The sequence below is a fragment of the Dipodomys merriami genome, unplaced genomic scaffold (genome assembly GCF_024711535.1).
Source record: "Dipodomys merriami isolate MVZ:Mamm:240054 unplaced genomic scaffold, mDipMer1.0.p SCAF_19, whole genome shotgun sequence".
Classification (NCBI taxonomy): Eukaryota; Metazoa; Chordata; class Mammalia; order Rodentia; family Heteromyidae; genus Dipodomys; species Dipodomys merriami.
In genome coordinates, this window is record NW_027203270.1 from 23,024,526 (window position 1) to 23,048,212 (window position 23,687).

At 44.4% G+C, this 23,687-nt stretch overlaps 3 protein-coding genes across 6 annotated transcripts in view; 2 read left to right on the forward strand and 1 right to left on the reverse strand.

Moving 5' to 3' along the window:
* Ddx42 (DEAD-box helicase 42) overlaps window positions 1-10,541 on the forward strand; it is a 36,771-nt gene extending 26,230 nt beyond the window's left edge. The window contains exons 12-18 of the mRNA XM_070027747.1: window positions 671-718; window positions 1,233-1,330; window positions 4,046-4,322; window positions 4,672-4,898; window positions 5,122-5,232; window positions 7,156-7,251; window positions 8,953-10,541. Of these exons, the coding sequence (XP_069883848.1) occupies window positions 671-718; window positions 1,233-1,330; window positions 4,046-4,322; window positions 4,672-4,898; window positions 5,122-5,232; window positions 7,156-7,251; window positions 8,953-9,633 (1,538 nt within the window). The 3' untranslated portion in view covers window positions 9,634-10,541. The remainder of the gene's footprint in view (window positions 1-670; window positions 719-1,232; window positions 1,331-4,045; window positions 4,323-4,671; window positions 4,899-5,121; window positions 5,233-7,155; window positions 7,252-8,952) is intronic.
* Window positions 10,542-10,655: 114 nt separating this feature from the next.
* On the reverse strand, window positions 10,656-18,153 carry Ftsj3 (FtsJ RNA 2'-O-methyltransferase 3). 4 transcript variants are annotated; one of them, XM_070027749.1, is made up of 22 exons: window positions 18,075-18,153; window positions 17,816-17,963; window positions 17,645-17,730; window positions 17,382-17,487; window positions 16,879-16,925; window positions 16,687-16,766; window positions 16,006-16,105; window positions 15,722-15,916; window positions 15,526-15,641; window positions 15,336-15,440; window positions 15,154-15,254; window positions 14,882-14,962; window positions 14,649-14,792; window positions 14,397-14,532; window positions 12,784-12,968; window positions 12,534-12,648; window positions 12,192-12,457; window positions 11,913-11,998; window positions 11,727-11,826; window positions 11,445-11,628; window positions 11,265-11,359; window positions 10,656-11,179 (listed from the first exon to the last, which is right to left on the reverse strand). In XM_070027749.1, the coding sequence occupies exons 3-22, from the start codon at window positions 17,709-17,711 to the stop codon at window positions 10,987-10,989; spliced, it is 2,502 nt and encodes an 833-aa protein (XP_069883850.1). In that variant the 5' UTR covers window positions 17,712-17,730; window positions 17,816-17,963; window positions 18,075-18,153; the 3' UTR covers window positions 10,656-10,986. The 4 variants fall into 4 exon arrangements, with proteins under 4 accessions (XP_069883850.1, XP_069883851.1, XP_069883849.1 ...); XM_070027750.1 differs by having other exon boundaries at window positions 17,870-18,142; XM_070027748.1 differs by having other exon boundaries at window positions 17,816-18,142.
* A 10-nt stretch (window positions 18,154-18,163) lies between these two features.
* On the forward strand, window positions 18,164-23,669 carry Psmc5 (proteasome 26S subunit, ATPase 5). Its single transcript, XM_070027757.1, has 12 exons — window positions 18,164-18,270; window positions 19,222-19,293; window positions 21,257-21,326; window positions 21,583-21,680; window positions 21,850-21,906; window positions 21,986-22,216; window positions 22,492-22,618; window positions 22,712-22,902; window positions 22,978-23,076; window positions 23,161-23,271; window positions 23,383-23,469; window positions 23,567-23,669. The coding sequence occupies exons 1-12, from the start codon at window positions 18,247-18,249 to the stop codon at window positions 23,618-23,620; spliced, it is 1,221 nt and encodes a 406-aa protein (XP_069883858.1). The 5' UTR covers window positions 18,164-18,246; the 3' UTR covers window positions 23,621-23,669.
* Window positions 23,670-23,687: the final 18 nt, after the last annotated feature.

The window sequence follows — 23,687 nt, forward strand, 5'->3', positions numbered from 1 at the left end:
AACTGTTCTAGACTTAACCAATTTTGTCAGCATGAAAGAAGTTAAAATATCATATAGTAGAGATACTGTTATAAGAATGTAATAAATGGGGCTGGGAAGGTGGCTCAGTGGTAGAGCGCTCGCCTTGCATGCTTGAGGCCCTGGATTCAATTCCTCAGCACCACATAAGCAGAAAAAAAAAAGCCAGAAGTGGCGCTGTGGTAGAGTGCTAGCCTTGAGCTGAAGAGCTGAGGGACAGCACCCAGGCCCAGAGTTCAGGCCCCACAACCGGACCCCCGCCCCCCCCCCCCCCCAAAAAAAATGTAGTATTTTGGGGAATTATCTCAGGAAAAATATGCTAGTCTAAATGGAGTCAATTCAAAATTGGTTTTGTACAGGGAAGAGTATTTTCTCTGTTTATTCATTTTTATTTACATTAAAAAAATTGTATTCTTGGGTAGGTTAATGTCAAATCATTAAGATCTTTCCCTTCTGATTTCTTTGACTGTTATTACTACCATCAGCCCAGCTCAGCTATGTGGAGGAAATAGAGAATGATATATGTAGTAGTTTAAATTTTCCTTAACTCTTAGGACTTCTTGTGAGAATTTTACTAAAATGACTTTTTCCAAAGCTGTTAAACTTTATTATAGGGTTTGTGATGTTAATTTTACTATTCTGCTTCTTCTAGAATACCAGGTTCGGTCCATAGCAAGTCATGTTCGTCCGGACAGACAGAGTATGTATGAATGAATCAACTCTTATACAACTACATTTATACTCAAAAATGAATGCTTGCCATCCTGATTGCCCCTATAAACACTCACAGTTATGAAAAGCGACAGTGATTAATAAGTGAGGTTAACAACCACTTCTTTGGGGTAGACAGGGCCCTAGAGATAACTAGATCTGACTATTCATCTGTTTAGGTGATAAAACTAAGATTACAAATTAAATAACTTGCCCCAGTGTATACAGTTTACAGTTGTGTAGTTTACTGCATTGCACATCTGTATAGAAATCAAGACTTTTTCCTGAACCAGAGCAACAGTTCACTTTTGACTAAAAAGTATAATATACTTTGAGTAAGATAAGATCTTTTCCTTTAGCAAATCAGTTTTTAAACTAATTTTTAAAGTTAAAGTGGGTTTATGTAGAAAAAGCACATTAATTCTGAATATCAAAGAAGCTTAGTGGGTTAACTTAGTTGAAAAATCATACTGTTTGTTTAACAGAATTTACTTTGCTTTTAGCTCTCTTATTCAGTGCAACTTTTCGGAAGAAGATCGAAAAATTGGCCAGAGACATCTTGATTGACCCTATTCGAGTAGTACAAGGAGATATTGGAGAGGTAATCCCAAGCAAGGCTGGGTGGGACCTCAGTGGGTTATTCTCATATGGGGGCCTGGAATTAATTCCTTGTTATTGAGATAAAAATTAAAATATTACAAATGAAAAGGTAACATGTTTCAGATTTGCTTTAAAATGTGTAAGTTGGGCTGGGAAGGTGGCTCAGTGAAAGAGCGCTTGCCTTGCATGCCTGAGGCCCTGGGTTCGATTCCTTAGCACCACATAAGCTAAAAAAAGAAAAAAGCCGGAAGTGGCGCTGTGGCTCAAGTGGTAGAGCACTAGCCTTGAGCTGAAGAGCTGAGGGACAGCGCCCAGGCCCAGAGTTCAGGCCCCATGACCGGACCAAAAAAATAAAAAATAAAAAATAAAATGTGTAAGTTACAGGGAGATAAGTAAAACAAAATTGCCAAAATATTGATAATTGTTAAGGCTGAGTGATGGGTGAGTGTTGATTATGTTCATTTCATATTTTTTGAATAGTTAAAAATACTTTACATCGGGCACCTGTAGCTTACACCTGTAATCCTAGTTGCTGGAGAGGCTGAGATCTGAGGATCACATTTCAAAGCCAGCCTGAGCAGAAAATTCCATGATACTCTTCAGTTAACCACCAGATAACCGGAAGTGGTGCTGTGGCTCAAAATGTCTCAAAGTGGTAGAGTTCTAGAGGTCTAACCTTGAGGAAAAGAGTTCAGGAGTTTAAGTCTCATGACTGACCAAAAAATAAATCAACAAATAAAAAATCATAATTAAAAAATTATTTTATTTTTTATTTTTTTTTTTATTTTTTATTTTTTGTTGGTCGTGGGGCTTGAACTCTGGGCCTGGGCGTTGTCCCTTAGCTCTTCAGCTCAAGGCGAGCACTCTACCACTTGAGCTACAGCGCCACTTCCGGTTTTCTGGTGGTTTTATTGGAGATAGGAGTCTCACGGTCTCTACTGCCCGGGCTGGCTTTGAACCGCGATCCTCAGATCTCAGCCTCCTGAGTAGCTAGGATTACAGGCGTGAGCCACCAGCGCCCGGCTAAAAAATTATTTTAAAAACTTCTTTGTGTGGCACTGTGGCTCAAGTGGTAGAGCACTTGCCTTGAGCTGAAGAGTGCAGGGATAGTAGCCAAGCCCAGAGTTAAGCCCCACCACCAACAAAACAACAACAACAGCAACAAAAACCTTTGCCAGTCCTGGGGTTTGAACTCAGGGCCTAGGTGCTATCCTCAGCCTCTTTGTGCTCAAGGGTAGTGTTCTACCACCTGAGCCACAGCACCATTTCTGGCTTTTTCTGAGTAGTTTATTGGAGATAAGGGTCTCATGGACTTTTCTGCCTGAGTTAGCTTCTAGTGATCCTCAGATCTCAGCCTCTTGAGTAGCTAGGATCAGAGGTGTGAACCACCTGCTTTTCAAAAACTTTTAAAGAAATAAAAAACTCTTTCTGGAAGATTACCAGTGATCTGAGATGGTACTGACTCTTTTTGTGTGGGCCTAGATGTTGTTCCTGAGCTTTTGTTTTTCTCTCAAGGCTAGTGCTCTATCACTTGAACCACACCTTTACTTCTAGCTTTTTGGTGGTTGATTTGTGATAAGAGATTCAGACTTTCTGGCTCAGGCTGAATTTGAACTACTTCAGCCTCCTGAGTAGCTAGGATTACAGGTGTGAGCTACCAGCACCCAGCTTAGTTTGTTATATTTTTACTTAAAATTTTTTTTCAATTTATGACATATAATTGTAATAGCATGACATTTCAGTACACGTTTATAACATTTGATAGGGTAACAGCATGTCTGTAACCTGAAATATTAATAATTTCTTTGTTATTAAAATACTCAAAATTAGAAACATTTTTATCAACAATAACTGTTGCCATGTTTTCTATCTAGTTAGCACCTTAACGCTAACCAGTTTTCTTTTCTTTTCGGTCGGTCATGGGCCTAAGCGCTGTGCCTCAGCTCTTCAGTTTAGGGCTAGCCACTTGAGCTACAGCGCCACTTCTGGTTTTCTGGTGGTTTATTGAAAATAAGAGTTTCACGGCCTTTCCTGCCTGGGCTGGCTTTGAATTGCCATCCTCAGAGCTCAGCCTCTTGAGTAGCTAGGATTATAGGCGTGAGCCACCGGTGCCCAGCCAATTTTCTTTTTTTTTTTTTTGGTCAGTCGTGAGGCTTGAACTCTGGGCTTGGGCGCTGTCCCTCAGCTCTTCAGCTCAAGGCGAGCGCTCTACCACTTGAGCTACAGCGCCACTTCCGGTTTTCTGGTGGTTTATTGGAGATAGGAGTCTCATGGTCTCTCCTGCCCGGGCTGGCTTTGAACCGCGATCCTCAGATCTCAGCCTTCTGAGTAGCTAGGATTACAGGCGTGAGCCACCAGCGCCCGGCTCCAATTTTCATTTTTGAATGCCTTTTGTGTTCATGTTTGAATTGTGCTTGAAACAGTGATTAGAAGTTTATTCCATTAGGACTAATCTAAATAAGCATATTTAAAAAGTGTTTTGAAGTATTAGACATACAAATTAGATAGACATGTGTACCAGCCAGGGCGAGGTAGAGAGCCAGTGATTTGAGAAGAGGGATTAAGTTCTGATCTGTACTTGCCAAATTGAAGGAAGGCCCAGAGGGAACAGGAATTGTTGGAAGTTCTTCAGATGTAGACAGAAAACAATGTCTGGTCCTTCGCGTGTCCTTTGGCACCAGTATCACAATCATCTGTTTTATTTTCATTTTTTTAGGCAAACGAAGATGTGACACAGATTGTAGAGATACTCCATTCTGGGCCTAGTAAATGGAACTGGCTTACCCGGCGTCTGGTGGAGTTTACTTCCTCTGGGAGTGTTCTCCTGTTTGTTACTAAAAAAGCCAATGCTGAAGAGCTAGCCAATAACCTTAAGCAGGAGGGTCATAATCTTGGACTGCTCCATGGAGACATGGATCAAAGTGAGAGAAACAAGGTCATTTCTGATTTTAAGAAGAAAGACATCCCAGTCCTAGTGGCCACAGATGTTGCAGGTAGAGTATGAATTTCCCAATAACCTTAATCTCTGTGTATAAGGATGCATGTCTTGTAATAATACCTGTAGCATCAGAACTGGCTGAATGCATAGCTCTGCAATTCATGGCAGGTATGGCAGATTATTGTTGGCAAACAATAGAAGTTCCTAATATAAGGTAGCCTAGGATCATGGAATCTATGTTGTGCTGTTTCTTCTAGAGGCTAGCTTATGTGTCTGTATGGAGGGAAGCTCACCAAACCCATGCCCTTTGCCTAGGTTAGTTAAGGGAAATGTGGATTCTTTTTAGTTAATTTGATTTTTTGACTGTAGGTGAAAGAAAATAATTGGATTGCTTTATATTTTAGCCCGTGGTCTGGACATTCCTTCAATTAAAACTGTCATTAATTATGATGTGGCACGAGACATTGATACCCATACTCATAGAATTGGCCGCACTGGAAGAGCAGGTGAGAAGGGCGTGGCCTATACCTTACTGACCCCCAAGGACAGCAATTTTGCTGGTGACCTCGTCCGGAACTTGGAAGGGGCCAATCAACATGTTTCCAAGGAGCTCCTAGATCTGGCAATGCAGGTAAGGGGCTGAACATACTTCCGATTGTTCCTGATAATATAACAGGCAAGGAAGGGAAATAACAAGCAGGACAAGAAAGTCGGCAGAAGGAAAGGGTAGTTATGAGGTGTCCTGGGATATCTGCACTATCCTCTTGTCATGGATTGCTCTCACTTTTCAAGTGACTTGTTGAAAAGGTTCTCCTTCCTTGCTTGAGCTTAACCTTAAATTGTGTTTATTGCAGAATGCCTGGTTTCGGAAGTCACGATTCAAAGGAGGGAAAGGCAAAAAGCTGAACATTGGTGGAGGAGGCTTGGGCTATAGGGAACGGCCTGGCCTGGGCTCTGAGAATACAGTAAGTTCAAACTATCTGTGATTCAGAATTCTGGATTTAAAAGCAGCACTTTGGTGGGGGTGCTTTATAGTAGCAGGTTTAAAATCTAGGGCCTCACGTTTGATAAGCAACTACACTACTCAACTACACTACTCATCCAGCCCTTTTGCTCTATTTTTCTAAGGGTCTAGAGAGCTTTTTGTTCTGATCCAGCCTCAGAATGCTATCCTCCTACCTACATCTCCCACTTAGCTAGAATTATAAACTTGGGCACCACACCTGTTTGTTGATGGGAATCTCACTATTTGCTTGAGTTTAGTTTGCAACTGCAACCCTCCCAATCCATATTTAAATTTTCCTGATTGTCACCAAGATTTCTCTCTCTCTCTCTCTCTCTCTCTCTCTCTCTCTCTGTCTCTCTCTGTCTCTCTCTCTCTCTCTCTCTCTCTCTCTCTCTCTCTCTCTCTCTCTCTCTCTCTTTTAATATAGGTACTGGAGCTTGAACTTGGAGCCTGGGTCCTATTCCTGAACTCTTTTGCTCAAGGCTATTTATTGCTCTACCACTTGAGCCACAGTTCTACTAGGTTTTTGGGTTTTTTCTGTTTGTTTTGACTAATTGTAGATTAAATTCTCACAGATTTTCTCTGCTCTGGCTGGCTATGAAACATGATCCTAAGATCCCAGCCTCCTGAGTAGCTAGGGTTACAGTCATGAGCCACTGGGGCCCAGCTGTCCCACACTTTTCATTAGCATCAATTGTACAAAGAGATTTCATGTGCCATGTCCATAGATGCATACAATGTCAGGTTCTTCCCCTCTGTTACTCTCCTTCGTCTCTCCTCCCCCATGGCTAATTTTGTTTTAGCCTAACTTCAGCAGATTCAAAATATTTCAAAAACTTTTAAAATAACAGATCAATTTATTAATAACAAATTGGCAGTATAATATTCAAATTTTAATGGAATTCAGCCAGGCACCAATGGCTCACTCCTGTAATCCTAGCTACTCATGAGGTTGAGACCTGAGGCTCACAGTTCAGAGCCAGCCCAGGCAGAAGTCCATGAAACTCTTATCTCCAATTAACCATCAGAAAACTGGAAGTGGTGCTGTGGCTCAAATGGTAGCGCATTCGCCTTGAGCTGAAGAGCTCAGGGACAGTGCCCAGGCCCAGAATTCAAGCCCTAGGACCAATTAAAAACTAAATAAATAATAATTGGAATTCATAGCTGTGTGGTTACAAATTCCCATTTATTTACTTTTCTTAAAAGTAAGTCAGTCTTTAACCCAGTAAAAATAAGTGCAGATAGTAAAATTGAAGCGCCTAAAGTCATACACTTGGTAAAAGTTGAAGCAGAGACTCTGATCCTTAATGGTCTTGATTCACAGCCTAAGCAGTTACATAATGTGCTTATTGATTTCCTTTTCATCTTTAATGTAATTTTTACTTAACTGAATCCTTATGTAATAATACGTAACAGTGCATTATAATCTGACTGCATTTCTGATTATTAACTTTAATTCTCAGGAATATAATTAGTGGGTTTTGAGGTGTTTACATTTTTTGGGGGGGGTCTGGTCGTGGGGACTGAACTCTGGGCCTGGGTACTGTCCCTCAGCTCTTCAGCTCAAGGCTAGCACTCTACCACTTGAGCCACAGCGTCACTTCGGGCTGCTTCTGCTTATGCAGTGCTGAGGAATCAAACCCAGGGCCTCATGCATGCAAGGCAAGCACTCTACCACTCTTACCACTGAGCCACCTTCCCAGCCCTAGGTGTTTACATTTTAAAGTGACCCATCATTGCTGCACTTTTTCTCACAAAGCATAAATAATTTTCTTTAAAATACCTAGCTCCAGTTGCACTGCAGTTCTTGCCTCAGAGATCCCATCTGTATAGTTGCTTTCCCACCTATTCTTCCATCTTCATTGGTGTGTTTATTTTTTAGGACCGAGGAAATAATGTAATGAGCAATTATGAGGCGTATAAGCCCTCCACAGGAGCCATGGGAGATCGGCTAACAGCAATGAAAGCAGCTTTTCAGGTTTGAAAATTGACATTTCATTTAAAAAGCTATTAACAGTATCCTTGGGCCTTCCTGAGATGGTGTTTAGCTTGTAGACTTCATGTTAGATTTAGGATTTTTTTACTGCTTAGAGTTCCCATACAAACTTAATAGTAGCTTGCCTAGAGAACAAATGTATAGTTTGAGGAACTCTTGTGCTGATCATGTGTGAGACAGGGTTTCCACAGTCTGGTGTTGTCCCACCTCTAAGGCAATTTAATTGGCATTTTACTTGAGAGTAATTGCCTTCTTTTGGGGCTGAGATCAGTTTGATTCTGTGACCTCACAAGAACTCTGAGCCTATCTTTTTTTCCATACTACTTTTAACTAGTTGGCATTTTCACTAGGTGGGTCTTAATGCACACATTTTATGGGTCTCTATACTGATGGTTCCAAGATTTTGGGGTTTTTATTAATATAGGAATTCAGAAACCTTTTCTTAGGAATTCAGAATTTGAGTACTTATTTATATTTAGCTTATATTCATTATACAGAGAATTTCATTGTTATATTTCCACATATACGTTTCACAATCTGTTCCACTTACTCTCCTTTTAGCCACTCTTTTTCCCAAGTTTAACATGTTTTTACAAGTTGCAGTCTATTTCAACTATATTAATTCTCTTTCAAAATATATATCAAAATTGTTCACCTTTTTTCCCTTCCTCAGCTCCTTAGTAGTCATGTTCTGGGTTCACCTATATTTATACCTAAATGGATCTGTATCTTTTAGGTGTAGATTCCACATGAATTAAAACACAATATTTTGTCATTTGAGCTTGGCTTGTCACAGTATGGATATCCTCTAATTGCATCCATTTCCATTTTCCATATTTATTCACCTGGGTACCTTGGCTAAGGTTTACTTTTTAGATTTGAGAACAATAATGTGATACATGGTGTGACATATAACACCCTAGTAAAGAAAGATTATTATTAATTTTGAAACCACATGATAGCTTTTTTGTGTGTGTGTCATTGGGCTTGAATTCTGGGGCCTTCGCACTGTCTCTGAGCTCTTTGGTTCAAGGCTTGCGCTCTTCCATTTAGAGCCACAGCTCCACTTGTGTTTTTGTGTTTAGTTGGAGATAAGAGTCTCATGGACTTTCCTGCCCAGGCTGGCTTTGAACCAGTATCTTCAGATCTCATCTTCCTGAGTAGCTAGGATTACAGGTGTGAGTCACCAGCACCCTGCTGAATGATAGCCTTTAAAGTTCAAATTAGGTTTTGCTGTCAAACTCAGCCTGGAGATCAGACGCAGGGCCTTGTTACATGCTAAACAAGCATTCTACTGCTACCTCTAGCCCATTTAACATGTAATATAAAGCCCCCGTCAAACTTTTAAAATATTTTGAGTGTTCAGAACTTTTGGGGGGTTTTTAACTTTAAGTAAAAAACTATAGACCATAAATGTGTCCAACTTTTATACACAGTGGTGCTTTATTCTAGCCTATTAGGTGTAATTCTCAGTACATTGTGTCCATCTCAGTTCTTTACTGCACAAGAACAAAAGGGCTTGTATTGTAAGGCCATCAGGATACTAGTTAAAACAATACCAAGATATCATAGCTAATCTCGAGTTTCTGTATACTTTCACCATTATCAAGCTTATGTATACCCAAGTTTCTTGAACTCAGGTGTTTTTGTTTTGAATACTCATTCTTGGTGTCTCTTTTTTAGTCGCAGTACAAGAGTCACTTTGTTGCAGCCAGCTTAAGTAATCAGAAGGCTGGAAGCTCTGCTGCTGGGGCAAGTGGATGGACTAGTGCAGGAAGCTTGAATTCTGTTCCAACTAATTCAGCACAACAGGGTCCCAACAGTCCTGACAGCCCTGTCACTGGTGTCACAAAAAGCATGCCAGGCTTTAGCAATACTGGGAACATCAGCAGTGCACCAGTGACCTACCCTTCCATCGGAGCCCAAGGAGTTAACAACACAGCTTCAGGGAATAATAGTCGAGAAGGGATTGGGGGTGGCAATGGGAAAAGAGAGAGGTATACAGAGAACCGGGCTGGTGGCCGTCATAGCCATGGAGAGAGTGGCAATCGGCATGGTGATAGCCCCCGTCATGGAGATGGTGGTCGCCACGGAGATGGATACCGTTACACAGAAAGCAGCCGGCACACTGACAGCCATCGGCATGGAGAGAACAGGCACGGAGGAAATGCAGGCCGGCATGGTGAGGGCCGGGGAGCAAATGATGGCCGAAATGGAGAAAGCAGGAAAGAAGGTTGTAATCGTGAAAGCAAGGTGGACCCCAAGATGGACAACAGCAAGATAGACAGTAAGACAGATAAGACAGCTGATGGTTTCGCTGTCCCAGAACCACCCAAACGCAAGAAAAGTCGATGGGACAGTTAGAGGGTATGTGCCACAGAGTGAAATCAGTTGTCTTTCATTTTATTTTTAGAAAGATTTTGGTAACTAGGTGTCTCAGGGCTGGGTTGGGGTCTAAGGAATAAGGACCCCTTGCTCCTAATGGAGAATTGGAGTGTAGAGACATTATGCCTTCATCTGAATAACTGTTCAGATGTTTCCTTGGGAAGCTGCTTTATTTAGTTTTGGCATGCAATGAGAGCTGGGAAGCTTCTGCTGGCTCTGGGTGAGTTATTATAAGGGTTAAGTGGGAAATACTTTGGAAGAAAGAGCCTTATAGGGCACAAGACTCACTCTAGGTTTATAAGTAGCTTATATTTTTTACTAAAATGTCACCTTGTAAACATCTGTAAATCCAATTCCTTTTCTTAGTTGTTTGGCCAGGCAGTCCTCATTTTAGGAGTTGGCTTCTGCAAACCCAACCCATTGAACTGAAGGACTATTTGAGAAGCCATTTGGTGCTTTCAGATGTTTGCAGGGAAAGGAGCTACCCAATGCTCAGGTTCCCCAGCCAGGTTTGTATCCAGCCCTGAGACATGTAGGAAGAAGCCACGTTCCACAACCAGGCTTTGAGAATCTCAGAGCCAGTATGATTGAAGGGAAAAGATGATCCTGGAAAGAATTCTAGGATTGCTCCAGGTCTGAGGCATTGTTAATTAAAATGAAAAAGAGAAAACCAACAACAGCTTTTAAAGTGTCTATCTCATTGTATTTTTTTTTAACTTACCCCAATGGTAGTCTTTTGCTGAAATGATTCTGATGATTTTTGTTCTATCTTGTTTATAAAAAGAAAAGAAATATACAAACTTTGAATTTTGTGACTTTGTGAAGGTTTCTTTTAAGATGTGCATTCCTTTCCTGCTTGCTCTCTAGTAAATGTTTTACTACTGGGACCTGCGGACTGTTTGTTATTTCTACCTTATAGTAATGCATAAATTATGATTGGAACAGTGTAGCACATGGTGTGAAACGTGGGGAAGTGTTTGCTTAATTAAACTGTCAGTAAAGACATTTCTTCTAGCTTCGTTTTATTCAGCTTAAGGAAGACTTGAGGATTACATGCCCAGCCAAGAGGCTACAACAAACCAATTTCCCCTCTTTATCCAGTACCCTGTAGTTCTTCATGGAAAATTGTGGGTCTGTCAATACAAGACCAGTCTCAGTGCTGTCATGGGGAAACCATTCTTGCCGCTCAGGACCACTGTGGAACTGTAGGTATCCAAGAGCTCCAGTTTTTTCAGCTGTTATGTAATAAGCTAAGGGCAGAGCTGGTACCAGTAACGCCAGTGAACTCTATCTTCCCTTAGTCTTTAGTTGCCAGGGCCCAAGTAGCTCAGCTCATTTCCGCTTGTGTTTTTTCTTCTGTTCTTTCCGCTGCTGTGCCCTCTGATCTTTCTTCATCCTGGAGTCTACCACTTTGAAATGACCCCGGACGCCAGCTGGCCGCCGTACTTTACGGCCCACACCTTTTTTGGCTACAACATAGGTGACTTGGCGTTTCTCCTTGCCAAGTCCAGCCTTCTTATAGAGACTAAAATAGAAGAAAGCAGGTTAGAGGCCTCTTTTTTAATGCTCCTTTAAGCTAACCCCATGTGACCTGGTGTGTCTCTCTTTACCTTCGCAGCTGGGCCACCTTTTCTCGTTCTGAGATATCCACTGTATTCACCACAGCTTCTGCCTTCTTCTTGGTTTGTTCAAGCTTCTTCAGCATCTGGAAGGGAACATTAGTTAGGTGACACCTCCTGTTCCTGCATACATTTGCTTTTAACATCAGGAAGCCTGAACCAATCACTTACCCTCCGTTTCTTCCTGGCTTTGGCCTCGGCTACTTTCTTGATAGGGCGTGCATTGATTTCCCGCCAGCGTTTCCGATAATGCTCCACTTCCTTCTTATCAATAGGCAATTGCCTTACCCGGTGCTGCTTCTCTTCCTGCACAAACCACTCTGGAAGTTCTCCCTCTTCTTCATTAAATGCATACCTGGGTAGAGGGAAGAGAACACCGGTGTAAACACTAATCACTATTACCAAGTTTCCTAAGGAAGAAATCACCCACTTAATGATACTTGGGCGCCTGACCGGTTGAAGGAATTATCTATGAGGTCTCTCTTGGCCTTTTTGGAAGAGGCAATCACAGCACCGAGAGCAAGGCCTTCAGCGTCCAAAATCCGATGTTTCACTAGAGAGGAAAGGAAAAAGGCAAAAGCCTGATTCCCAACTCTAAAGTTTCCATTGGTTTTGTTGCACTGTGTACAGAGCTCTCACCTGGGTCTTCGATAGGCACTACTTCAAACCCATCATCATCTGATTTAGGCCCACGGCTACGCTTTTTACCACGCGATTGTTTCCAACTGTGGAAGAAGACAACTATGAATATTCAGCCCTCTCACCTTTCAGACCATACTTTACCTTACTAACCCTGTTTCCTACTTAAAACCACTATGGAACTTGCAGAAATCCTGCCTCTTTGGTACTTAAAGCCAAGGCTAAAAACTTAACCAAACCACTGCTTTTCTATTTTCTCTCAGCTGTGCACCCACTTACCTTGCTTCATCCTCACTGCTACTACTGTCACTGTCTGAACTGTCATGTCTGTCTTCCCCTCCAGGGCCAGTGGCAGCTTCTGTGTCCTTAGGAACTTCATCTTGACATGGGGGAGATTTCTTTTTAGTCTTCAAACTAGAAGGTGATACTGATGGTGGCGGTGGTGATGGCTGTTGCTGCCCCTTCCGACGGCTCTTGTACAGCAGCTGGGCCTGACTGATCTCCAGGGCCTCATCGGCATCATCCTCGATCCCACTGAAGCCATCCTATGATGGAGAAATCAACTGCTCTTCTTCCAAGGAATGCTCATGTCTACTTAGTCTTGCCTCAACCTCCTCTTACCTTTGAGAACCACAGGTTGGCTTGTTCTTCCTGCAGTACTGCCTTTTCTTCCAATGGTACCAGCAATGGATTCTCTTCTCCCTCCTCTTTATCATCTTCTTGAGTAAATTGCACACTGTAGATTCAAAGGAAAGTTAGGAGACCTTTAGGGCTTTTCTCACCATGCCCATCTCTGGCAGTAACCATGCTAACTGCCTCAGGAGTCATGCTGAGGGTGGCAGCACAGTCTCCTGTCTTACATACTCCTTACCATTTTTGGTTCTTGACACCCTGATGTCCTCTTAATCCTGCCAGCTCCTCTGGATCTAGGTCACTGTCCAAAGAAGAATCGTCGTCGTCGCTCTCAGCATCTGACACGTAGATGTCATCCCTTGGCAGATCAGACAGAAATGTATCTGCAGCACTCATGTCCCCTTGTGTTACTTCCTTTAGTAACTGAAGTGTAACAAAAACATTGTGGATTTAAGGGAAATAATCCTTCTTACCATGTTAGTTATCTTAGTTCATACTCAGCAAATACATCATTCTCCTTTTACAAACAAACCAGCTGCAACCCTCTAGGGTTCTAATCTGTTCCTTTCATTGGTTTAAAAATCTCTCAAAGCTGATCTAGCATTACAGATGATACCTGAGCCTCTTACTAAATTCACTCTCAGAAGGCACCTGAGTCACATGAGAATACCATTTAAAGCTCGTTTGGTTGCTCTATAACCCTAGCTTTTTTGGAAGAGGCAATCACAGCACCTAGAGCAAGGTCTTCAGGGTCTGTAATCCTAGTTTCTCAGGGGGCTGAGAATATAGGATCATGGTTCGAAGCTACCTGAGGTGGAAAGCCCATAAGACATCTCCAATTAACCACAAAAGCTGGAAGTGGAGCTGTGGTTCAAGTGGTAGAGCGCTACCCTTGAGCAAAGAAGTTCAGGGACAGTGCCCCAGGCCCAGAGTCCAAGCCTGGCAAAAACAAACAAAAACATCTATACACTGTGATGCCACTGAAAAAAGGAGCTCCTGTAACTGCAGGTAACAGAACTGACCCCCTGAATCCCAGAACTTTATCAGTATTTAGCACAACATACCAGAGATTGCAACCAACAATCTGTGTGTATGTGTGCATACACTGAGGCTTGAACTCAGGGCCTAGGCACTGTCCTTGAGCTGCCTTTTTTTTTTTTTTTTTGATTGGTGTGAGGCTTAAACTCTGGGCTTGGGCGCTGTCCCTGCGCTCTTCAGCTCAAGGCACCACTTCCAGTTTCTAGTGGTTTATTGGAGATAAGAGTCTCACAGACTTTCCTGCCCGGGCTGGCTTTGAACTGCAATCCTCAGATCTCAGCCTCCTGAGTAGCTAGAATTATAGGCTAAAGAGAAATTGTTGGGATTTTTTCCCCCCTAAGCTGCCTTTTGCTCAAGGCTAGCACTGTACCACTTCAGCCACAGCACCACTTCCCATGCTATTTTTTTAAAAAAACAAAAAATCAGGATAAGCATGTTTTGTTCAATAAAAACATCAGCCCAGAAGCCAGCTACTAGGACACAGTGAACTCAACAGTGCTTCTACAGAGAGACACCCATACTGGTAACCCAGGTGCCTGGTATTTCTTTTATAAACCAAGCCCTTGGCTAGTATCTCTTGGTTAGTCTGTACACTTGACAAATGTTCCTAATTTCATCCTTTTAGGTGTATGTTTCCTTTTTGGCCTTTAAATAATGGGCCTTTTTCCTATATCTCCCTTTGTCTCCAACTTCAGTGACTAAGTCATTTTATAGGCAAATAGCAACCATACCCACTGAGCATTAACCCAACCTCCATCCCACCTCTGGACACCTGAACTCCTTGTTTTCTAAATCCATACCTCACCAACCCACCTGGTGACCTCGGATGGTACGAAGTGAGAACATGCCAGTCTCTCCCTCATCCGCAATGGAGACCCCAGGTAGATCCATCTTCAGCTCTACACGCTCCCGCTGCTTCCTCTGTTCTCGTAGCAGCTTCTTTTTTTTCCTGAGGGGATAGTTGAGGGAATCTTCAGAGATGGTCACATTTATTCTCTCTCTGCCTTTCTTCCCCTCCCCCCTCATATTTAGGGGCTCTCTAAGCTGCTCGTCAGCTCTGCTCACCTCTTTAGTTCTGCCACTTCCTGGGCCTTCATCTCTGCCAAGGTCTGGTTCAACTGCTCCTCTTCTTCCTCCTCCTTAGAGAGCTGCCTTGTCTCAGCTGTAGATTCTTCCTCATCACCACCTTCTTCCTCTCCTGAGCTGAGGCTGAAAAAATAATCCAAGGAGTTTGGTTATTTCCCCAGACATTCCCATAATACCCAGTCATACCTGCGCTAGTTTACTTCCCTGCTCACCTGATATCCAGTGCCTTTGCTTGCTCTTTCAGCTTCTTGGCTACGTATCGGCGAAGCTTTGTTCTCCAGTTCAGTAGGGACCTACCCAGTAAATATCATTACTGATCTAAACATCTCTGTCTCTATCCTTGAGCCCTCCTGTTTTTAGCCCACTCTTCAAATTTCAGTCACAAACTTTTAGCACAAAAAAATCCTAGTCCCCAGAGATTCAACATCATGGTCTTCAAAGTCTTCCTTTGTGTCCTGGCCTCTACCCCTACACCACTTCATACCTGAGATCCTTGCGCCCCAGCACTTTAATGTCCTGACAGCAAGCCCGTATATCCTCAGTGGTAGCTGGATGCTGTGCCAACTCTTCATCATCTATTGAAATCTATTTGAGGAAAAGGAGTCAGGGGAGATTCTTAGGCCCTGTTTCTGGGGCCCCTTATCTCCCTCAAGTCTGGGAACTCACTTCGCTGGCCTTGGAGAGAAAGTCAACAGGGTTGGCAGCTCGCAGGAAGTCAGTGACAGAGGTTCGGTGATAGAGAGTAAGGTCACCCTCAGCATATCCTTCAGCCTTAAGACACGGCAAGAAAGAGAGTTGGAGTATCTGAAGGGCCCACTGGGCCCAGCTTCCCCAGAGTTTCAGTACCCAAACACACCTTTGGCTTCTTCTTAGTCACCAACTCAGTAACAGTCTTAGCCTGAACTTCAACCTCTTTAAAAGCAAACTTAGGATCAAAGAATTTACTATCAACCTTGTCAGGAGCCAGGAATCCTAAAATGACAAGATATATTTAACAGTGTGGTTTGGTAATTGAGAAGCTAAGTCAAGGAACAGAAGGAGGTAATGCTTACCCTGACAGACTACAAAGATTTCTGCTGATTCATGGCGAGAGGCTTGGGGCTTGGTGGCCTGGACACGGTGGAACAGCTGCTGGAAGATCCACAGCAGGGGCTGATAGTCACGGGATCGGAAAACCTTCGTGATAAAGCAGCCACCACGGGCCAAAAAATCACAAGCCAAACGTAGAGCCATCAGTGTCAAGTGGGCTGTGGATAAAAGACAATTGGTGAGAAACTGCAGCCTGAGGGAACAACACCTCCATGCTGACTCTTCTCAAGCTCCACATTCCCTGTACCTTGTGAGTAAGCATCATGGACCCAGCTAGCCCCGACATTGGGGGCCCCATCATTGAGCACAACATCAACCTTCCAGGTCTTCAGCTCCTTCCTCAGGGCCTAATGAGAAAGAGAAGGAATTACTTAAAGAGTCCTGGGTTCAGTCACTTAGTGAATGCCCACCAAGGGCCATGTCATGTGCCAGGTACTGGAGGTAACAACAGGAAACAAAATGAAAACATATGGCATAATGGCAAATCCATGGGTAAGGACTTCCCTGAATGTGGCTGTCCTCTCCTAAATTCCAAACTCTACCCCTGACTATAAATAAGGCTCAGGTGGACACTAGGATTGCTGTGGTCTTTGTCACAGAGATGTTATATAGGCACTGTTCTCAAAGCATGATTAAGAGAAAAAAAATTTGTCTTTAGGAGTTGAGTGTATATATTTGTCTAAAATGTGACTGGCAGAAGCCAGTGGTTCACATCTGTAATCTTAGCTACTGGAATTTGAGATATACAAAATCATGGTTCAAAGCTACCTCAGGCAGAAACTCTGTAAGATTTTACTTCCAATCAACCAGCTAAAAGCAAGGCTGAGTCATAGCTCAGCTGAGCAAGCAAGCCAGAGATCCTAATTCAAACATCAGTACCAGCCAGAAAAAAAAAAAAAAAAGGAAAAAAAGGAGAGGTTCAAATTACCTGCCTACAGTGTTCTGTTGTGATGTCTTCCTGGAGAGTCACCACATTGGGGAGAGGCTTGATTGGGACCAGGTCCACTCCTGGAAGAAATCAGATCACAGTACTTAAATGGCAGCCTCAAACAAAAAGAGAAATACACAACAAAGTACTTTATACATATACATCCTAAGGACCCAGAAAATAGGCACTCACCCACAATAAGACTGGATACGGGCATAAACTTGGCAGCCACCTGCAACCTATTAAAGAAATGAAATGTGAAGGGTAAACACAGGAGGAGGCTGCAATGCTTGGTAAGAAATGTACGCATTATCCTGCCCATGTAATTGTAACTCCTCTGTACAGTATGTTCACAAATAAAATAAAATTAAATTAAAAAAAAAGAAATGAAGATTTAAAAAACCTAGGACTGCCTCTCTCCATTGGAAATGTTCTCTCTCACTCATAACCTGTTAGGTGACATGATCAGAATACGCCATCTTTACAAAATCCAAGCCTTTTCTCCAGTCAAGTAGGCAACTGGCCTCAACATGTAGGGGAAAAAAAACCCTTGTGGTCAGCAGTATATATGTTAGTTTAAGGGTGAAATAACTACTGGGGTTGCAGGAAGAGATCCTGAATCCGTCCTCCCCAGCGCCAACTCTAAGACACCCAGGAACAGGGTGACATCAGAAGCCACCCATGCCAACTGTTACCATCCTCCTGGTGCAGCACACAAGTCCAGCAAGGCTCGAGCTTTCTGCAGGAACTGAAAGCGGCGATTGAGTTGGATCAGCTTGAAAGCAGAGCGGGAACGGTAACCTGGGAAGTGGGGGGGGGGGGGGGCCAGATCAATGTCCGCGGAGCACTTTTTCTGGCAGGGCTTCTCCCGCCTCACAACCCACCAACCCTCCTGCGGACATGGATTCCAGTATCTTGGAAGGTAAAGCGGCCCCAGACTGTTTCCTTGAACCCTCACCGGTTTCCTTAGCCAAGTGATAGAACTTGTCCCGCCGGCTCTTGCCAACTTTGCCCTTCTTGCCCATGGTGGAATGTCACTCAAACCTACGGTTAAAGTAAAAGTGAGGAATATCTCTGGTCCCGCATTTGACTCGGCCTCGGTTTCCCACTTCGCACAGCAATCACTCACCAACACCCCGCGCCCAGAGTACCACGGTCAGGGCCGCACGTGTAGACCGCTTACGTAATTCCGCTTCCGCTTCCGCTTCCGGGGGTCCTTAGCGCCCAAGTTTTTCGCCATCTTTAGTGCTGGCAGAAATTATCTTCCATCTCCACGTCTTACAAGTTCAAAATTGAGGACAGGAAAACATTGCAAAATCTAAGAATCTAGTCTCCAGGACGCAATAATTACGAGTTCTATGTTTCCGCATCTCCTCCCAGATCCTGACCTGGAGTAACCGCCCCTTCAATCATGGCCCCGGTCAATTACGGTCGACTCGCCGCATGTCCCGCCCATTGACCTGGAAGTCTTCTTTGCAGGGTCCCAGTCAGCAGAGTCCCGCCTCCGCGCATGCGCGCTAAGGCGCCGTGGATGCCGGCGGACTCTGCTGAAGAAGGAAGATGGCGCTTGATGGGCCGGAGCAGGTATGGCGGCGGCGGTGGTGGTGGCGGTGGCTGCTCAGAGGCCGGGACTGGGTGGAGAGGGGCTTTGATGCAAAGTGGGGAGCGGGCCTGGGCCAGGGGATCGGTGACGGAGATCGGTGGATCGATCGATCCAGCCTGGGCCCTGCCGGTACTGGATCTGCTGTGTCAGCGCTGCCCCCGGTGAGCCCGGGCAGGGCAGGGCAGGACAGGGCCGAGTGCACGGAGTCCCGGGAGCAAGAACCGACCGGCCAGGATGCGAGTGCCTAGGCCGGACGACTGTCTTTCGTGCCAGCTCGGTCTATAGAACACCTCGGGTTTGAGGATGCCTGCCACAGTGCAGGGGCTCCAGTGCGTGTGGACTTTGGATCCTTCTCAGTCTTCGGAAATCGACGGCATTGCATCCTTTTTTAGTCTCATTATGGAAAAAAACAGAGGGTCCTGAGGGAGGGAAGGGCTAGAACCCAAAAGTTAAGCCTCCGAAATCAACCTCTTTTCTTTTTTAACCACACAAATACTGGCAAGGTGTCAGAGGTAGCCTAGGGTCATTTGGATATGTATTCATTCATTCATTTGTTTGTTTGTTTGCCAGTCTCGGGGCTTGAACTCAGGGCCTGGACACTGTCTCTGAGGTCTTTTGCTCAAGGCTAAACTCTACCACTTGAACCACAGCACCACTTCCGGCCTTTTCTGTTTATGTGGTGCTGAGTGCTAGGCAAGCACTTTACCACTAAACCACATTCCCAGCCCTATTTGGATATTTGTAACATTACAGGCCATACAAAATTATCAGTGGGGGCAGCAGAGGAAAGCTTAGATGTCTCATATTCGGTACCAAAGCATTTTGTGGCCCTTAGTTGGAGATTCCCTTCCTTGTAAAGCCTTGTGAAGTGGCCTTACTTAGTAACCCTTGAATGCTTAGATTCTTGTTTAATTATTTCTATCTATCCTTAGATGGAGTTGGAAGAGGGGAAGGCAGGCAGCGGACTCCGCCAGTATTATCTGTCCAAGATTGAAGAACTTCAGGTGAGGACACACTCCAGAGAGAGGAAGGAGGGAATGCGGATTGATGGAAGCAGATTTCTGCAAATCCGTGTAATTCCATTAGGACATCTCCCAAACTGTTTAAAAAAAATTTTTTTCAGTACAGGGGTTTGAACTCAGGGCCTCTAATTTGCTAAACCTCCAGCCCTTTAAGTAGCAAATTTTTAATAGAATACCACTAAGTTGAGTGTGGGGGTTTGTTCATTTATTCCCAGCACTGGAGAAGCTGAGTCAGGAGGACCAGGAAAGAGTTTGAGGCCAACCTGAGTTACTTAACAAGACCCTTTCTCAAAAAGAGTGCTGGAGGCATGGCTCACAATATAGCACCTGCTTAGCAAAGTGGAAACTCTTTAAGTTCAAATCCAAGAACTCCCCCAAATACCCTCCCCCCACCAAAAAAAAAAAAAAAAAGGGAAGAAAAGGTACCACTAGGATAAGGAATAAGTGTGAATACAAGACTTTTTTTTCTTTTTTGGTGCCAGTCCCTAAGGCTTGAACTCGGGGTCTGAGCACTGTCCCTTAGCTTCTTTTGCTCAAGGTTAGCATTCTACGACTTGAGCCACAGAGCCACTTCCAGCTTTTTCTATTTATATGGTACTAAGGAATCAAACCCAGGGCTTTATTCATGTTAGGCAAGCACTTGTACTAAGCCACATTCCCAGCCAAATGGAAGACTTTCTTAACAGAAAAGACAGAGACTTAGGGAATATGATTTATTAGAACGGTGGGGGCCAGATGAAATGAATGTATTGAGTCTGGGTTATTCTGATGGTTGTGAGGACTGAATGAGAGGAACTGGACCACCCAGTGCTCTGGCTTAAAGACCCAAGCCAGAGAAGTAAAAAAAAAAAAAATGTAAGTGGGGTGAGGGGAAAGCCACAAGGAAAATGTCTGAACTCCAGGTTCATTGCATATTGGTTTGTTTTGTTTTTTTGGTCGGTCATGGGGCTTGAACTCTGGGCCTGGGTGCTGTCCCTAAGCTCTTCTGCTCAAGGCTAGTGCTCTACTACTTGAGTCACAACGCCACTTCCAGTTTTCTAGTGGTTTATTGGAGATAAGAGTCTCACGGACTTTTGTCCTGGGCTGGCTTTGAACCACTGAGATCCTCAGATCTTCTGATTTAGCTAGGATTACAGGTGTGGGCCACCAGCGCCTGGCTTGGTTTGCCATTTTTGAATGCTTTCTACATTTGATTTTATTCATGTCAGTCTTTTTTTTTTTTTTTTTTTTCACTGTCCCTGAGCTTCTTTTGCTCAAGGCTCGCGCTCTACCACCTGAGCCACAGCACCACTTCCAGCTTGTTCTGTGTATGTGGTGCTGAGGAATCGAACCCAGGGTTTTGTGCATGCGAGGCAAGCACTCTACCACTGAGCCACCTTCCCAGCCCTCATGTCAGTCTTGAAACAGGGCAGTGGATGGAGTGATCGTGTTCAGTTTGGCAGCATCTTTTAAATGCTTTGCCTTTACTTTGCCTCCATTTGAATGGGTTTTCTTTTTTTGTTTCGTTTCATGGCCTTACTCTGGAGCCCATGCTGGCCTCAAACTCTCCATTCTCCAGCTTTAACCTTCCCAGTGCTGGGATTACATGTGTTTACCACCATGACCAGCTTTTAACCATTTTTTAAGTGACAGAAGCTGGGCTAGAACTCAGGTTTTGCACCTAAAACTCTTTCCTGTATATAACATGTTGCTTCTCTGTAAGAAAGTTGCTACCTGAGCCATAATTTTTCTCCATTAGATTCTGTCATTCCTGGACTAATACTGGCAAAAGAAATTCTTTTATGATGGCTATCTTAAGATCCTAAGGGATGCTTGGAGGAAATGGTCATTAGGATCCCAAGTAGTTGCCCTGTACCCTTCCACAGTTCACCTGCCTGTTAGGGTCTTGACCAGTATCCTACTGTTTGTTGTCCTTGAGTAGTCCTCTACATCTTGTTTTCTGCAGCTGATTGTGAATGATAAAAGCCAAAACCTCCGGCGGCTACAAGCACAGAGGAATGAGTTAAATGCAAAAGGTGAGGGGGAGAAACTGGGACACTACATTCAGGCTGGGTTCTGGCTGTTCTAATTTCCCTGACCAGTGTGTGGCCTCATAGCTTTGCTTGTGCTTCCTTCTACTTGTGCTTCAAGACATGGTTCTGATGACATCTGTGTGTATGCGACCTTCCCTTTTAAACTTCAAAATGGTGCTTAGCGTGTGCATGTTGAATTGAGTACTAAAGAAAGGACATGCTGGAAGTTAAGTGACCACTGTGTCTGTCTGCCATGTAGTTCGCTTACTGCGGGAGGAGCTGCAGCTATTGCAAGAACAGGGCTCCTACGTCGGGGAAGTAGTCCGGGCCATGGATAAGAAGAAAGTTTTGGTCAAGGTAAAAACATGGCCCTAGGGACTAGCCCCTCACCCCCTGGATTCCCATTCTTTATGCAGCCTCAGAAAAAGAAGCGGTATGTCATGTTATTCCAGGACTCCCATGGATCTTCCTGGGTGAGGTGGCTATTTGGTGGCTGTCAGGGAAGATCATGAGTCTATTGTTTCAGGTGCATCCTGAGGGCAAGTTTGTAGTAGATGTGGACAAGAACATCGACATCAATGATGTGAGTGTAGCAGGTGAATGGGAGTTTGGGACCAGTTCTTTGCACACACTACTTCCTGAAACTTGACCCTATCATCCAGGTGACACCCAACTGCCGAGTGGCTCTAAGAAACGACAGCTACACTTTGCACAAGATCCTGCCCAACAAGGTGGACCCTCTTGTGTCACTGATGATGGTGGAAAAGGTGCCAGACTCAACTTATGAGATGATTGGTGGGCTGGACAAGCAGATCAAGGAAATCAAAGAAGTGATTGAGCTGCCTGTAAAGCACCCTGAGCTCTTTGAGGCTCTGGGCATTGCACAGCCCAAGGTGAGGAATCTGCTTCTCTAAGAGGTGGGCTGCACTTACTCTACTTGCCCCAGGCCAATTAAGTGCTGGGTTGGGATGGGCTGCAGTGATTGAACTGCCCCTGCTGAAGACTGGCTTCCTGGGACTAAGGTAGATGGGATACATAAGCTCCAAAAGGGATTTTGGTGTTCTATTTTTTGCATCCCTAGCCTCTTAACAAGGGATCCGGCACTTGATAAATGTTCCCTGGATGAAATGAGACTGGCTTTCTGCCCTGAATCTGCTGTTCCCCTTAGGGAGTGCTGCTGTATGGACCCCCAGGCACTGGGAAGACATTGTTGGCCCGGGCTGTGGCTCATCATACGGACTGTACCTTTATTCGTGTCTCTGGCTCTGAATTGGTACAGAAATTCATTGGGGAAGGTAACGGTGACTGAGAACAGGAGAACCAAATGGAAGGGTGTAGGGTGCTCTGCTCATTAGCTCCTAATGCCAGCATGGCCTCTGCCTGAACAGGGGCAAGAATGGTGAGAGAGCTGTTTGTTATGGCACGAGAACATGCTCCATCCATCATCTTCATGGATGAAATCGACTCCATTGGCTCCTCTCGGCTGGAAGGGGGCTCTGGGGGGGACAGTGAAGTGCAGCGCACAATGCTGGAGCTGCTCAACCAGCTGGATGGCTTTGAGGCTACTAAGAACATCAAGGTAAAGTGGTAAAGGCTTAGATCTGGGGTGACATATAAGCCAGGAAAAGCTGATCCATCCCCCTTCTCTGCTCAGGTTATCATGGCTACAAATAGGATTGATATCCTGGACTCTGCCCTGCTTCGCCCTGGACGAATCGACAGAAAAATTGAATTCCCACCCCCCAATGAGGAGGTCTGTGATGAGTAGTGCCTTGAGTGCCTTTGGCTACGGCTGTGGGGGTGGGGCATGGGACTCTGGACTTTCTTCTTTCTACAGGCACGGCTGGACATTCTGAAGATCCATTCTCGGAAAATGAACCTGACCCGAGGGATCAACCTGAGAAAAATCGCTGAGCTGATGCCAGGGGCATCGGGGGCTGAAGTGAAGGTAACTGGAGTCTCAGGTGTATGGGGCAATGGCAGGAAGCTCTGGCTTCAAGGACCAGGTCAGGGCTGAGGGGCCAAAGCACCTTGGCTTCAGCTTCCTTTTCCTACTCAGGGTGTGTGCACAGAGGCTGGCATGTATGCCCTGAGGGAACGGCGTGTCCATGTCACTCAGGAGGACTTTGAGATGGCAGTGGCCAAGGTATGTCCCTACACCTCTGCCTTTGCTGACAGGGGCTTTAAGTTTGTGTTCTTGCAGTTCATGAATTAACAATCAATGCTGTCCTTTCTCTTTCCAGGTCATGCAGAAGGATAGTGAGAAAAACATGTCCATCAAGAAACTATGGAAGTGAGGGCATGGTCTTTGTATGGATCCTTATAATAAAGGTCTGTGGAACAAGACCTTTAGGACTCATGTCT

What these genes read in the sequence shown, in the direction of transcription:
- Ftsj3 (XM_070027749.1), bottom strand. Translation starts at nt 17,711, where the DNA reads ATGGGCAAGAAGGGCAAAGTTGGCAAGAGCCGGCGGGACAAGTTCTAT. An exon ending in ATAGATAATTCCTTCAACCG is followed by an intron (nt 11,629 to 11,726) that starts GTCAGGCGCCCA and finishes CCCTCTACCCAG; the next exon opens with GTATGCATTTAATGAAGAAG. An exon ending in AAGCCAGGAAGAAACGGAGG is followed by an intron (nt 11,360 to 11,444) that starts GTAAGTGATTGG and finishes GTTCCCTTCCAG; the next exon opens with ATGCTGAAGAAGCTTGAACA.
- Psmc5 (XM_070027757.1), top strand. Translation starts at nt 18,247, where the DNA reads ATGGCGCTTGATGGGCCGGAGCAG. An exon ending in TGGGCATTGCACAGCCCAAG is followed by an intron (nt 22,217 to 22,491) that starts GTGAGGAATCTG and finishes TGTTCCCCTTAG; the next exon opens with GGAGTGCTGCTGTATGGACC. An exon ending in CATCGGGGGCTGAAGTGAAG is followed by an intron (nt 23,272 to 23,382) that starts GTAACTGGAGTC and finishes TTTCCTACTCAG; the next exon opens with GGTGTGTGCACAGAGGCTGG.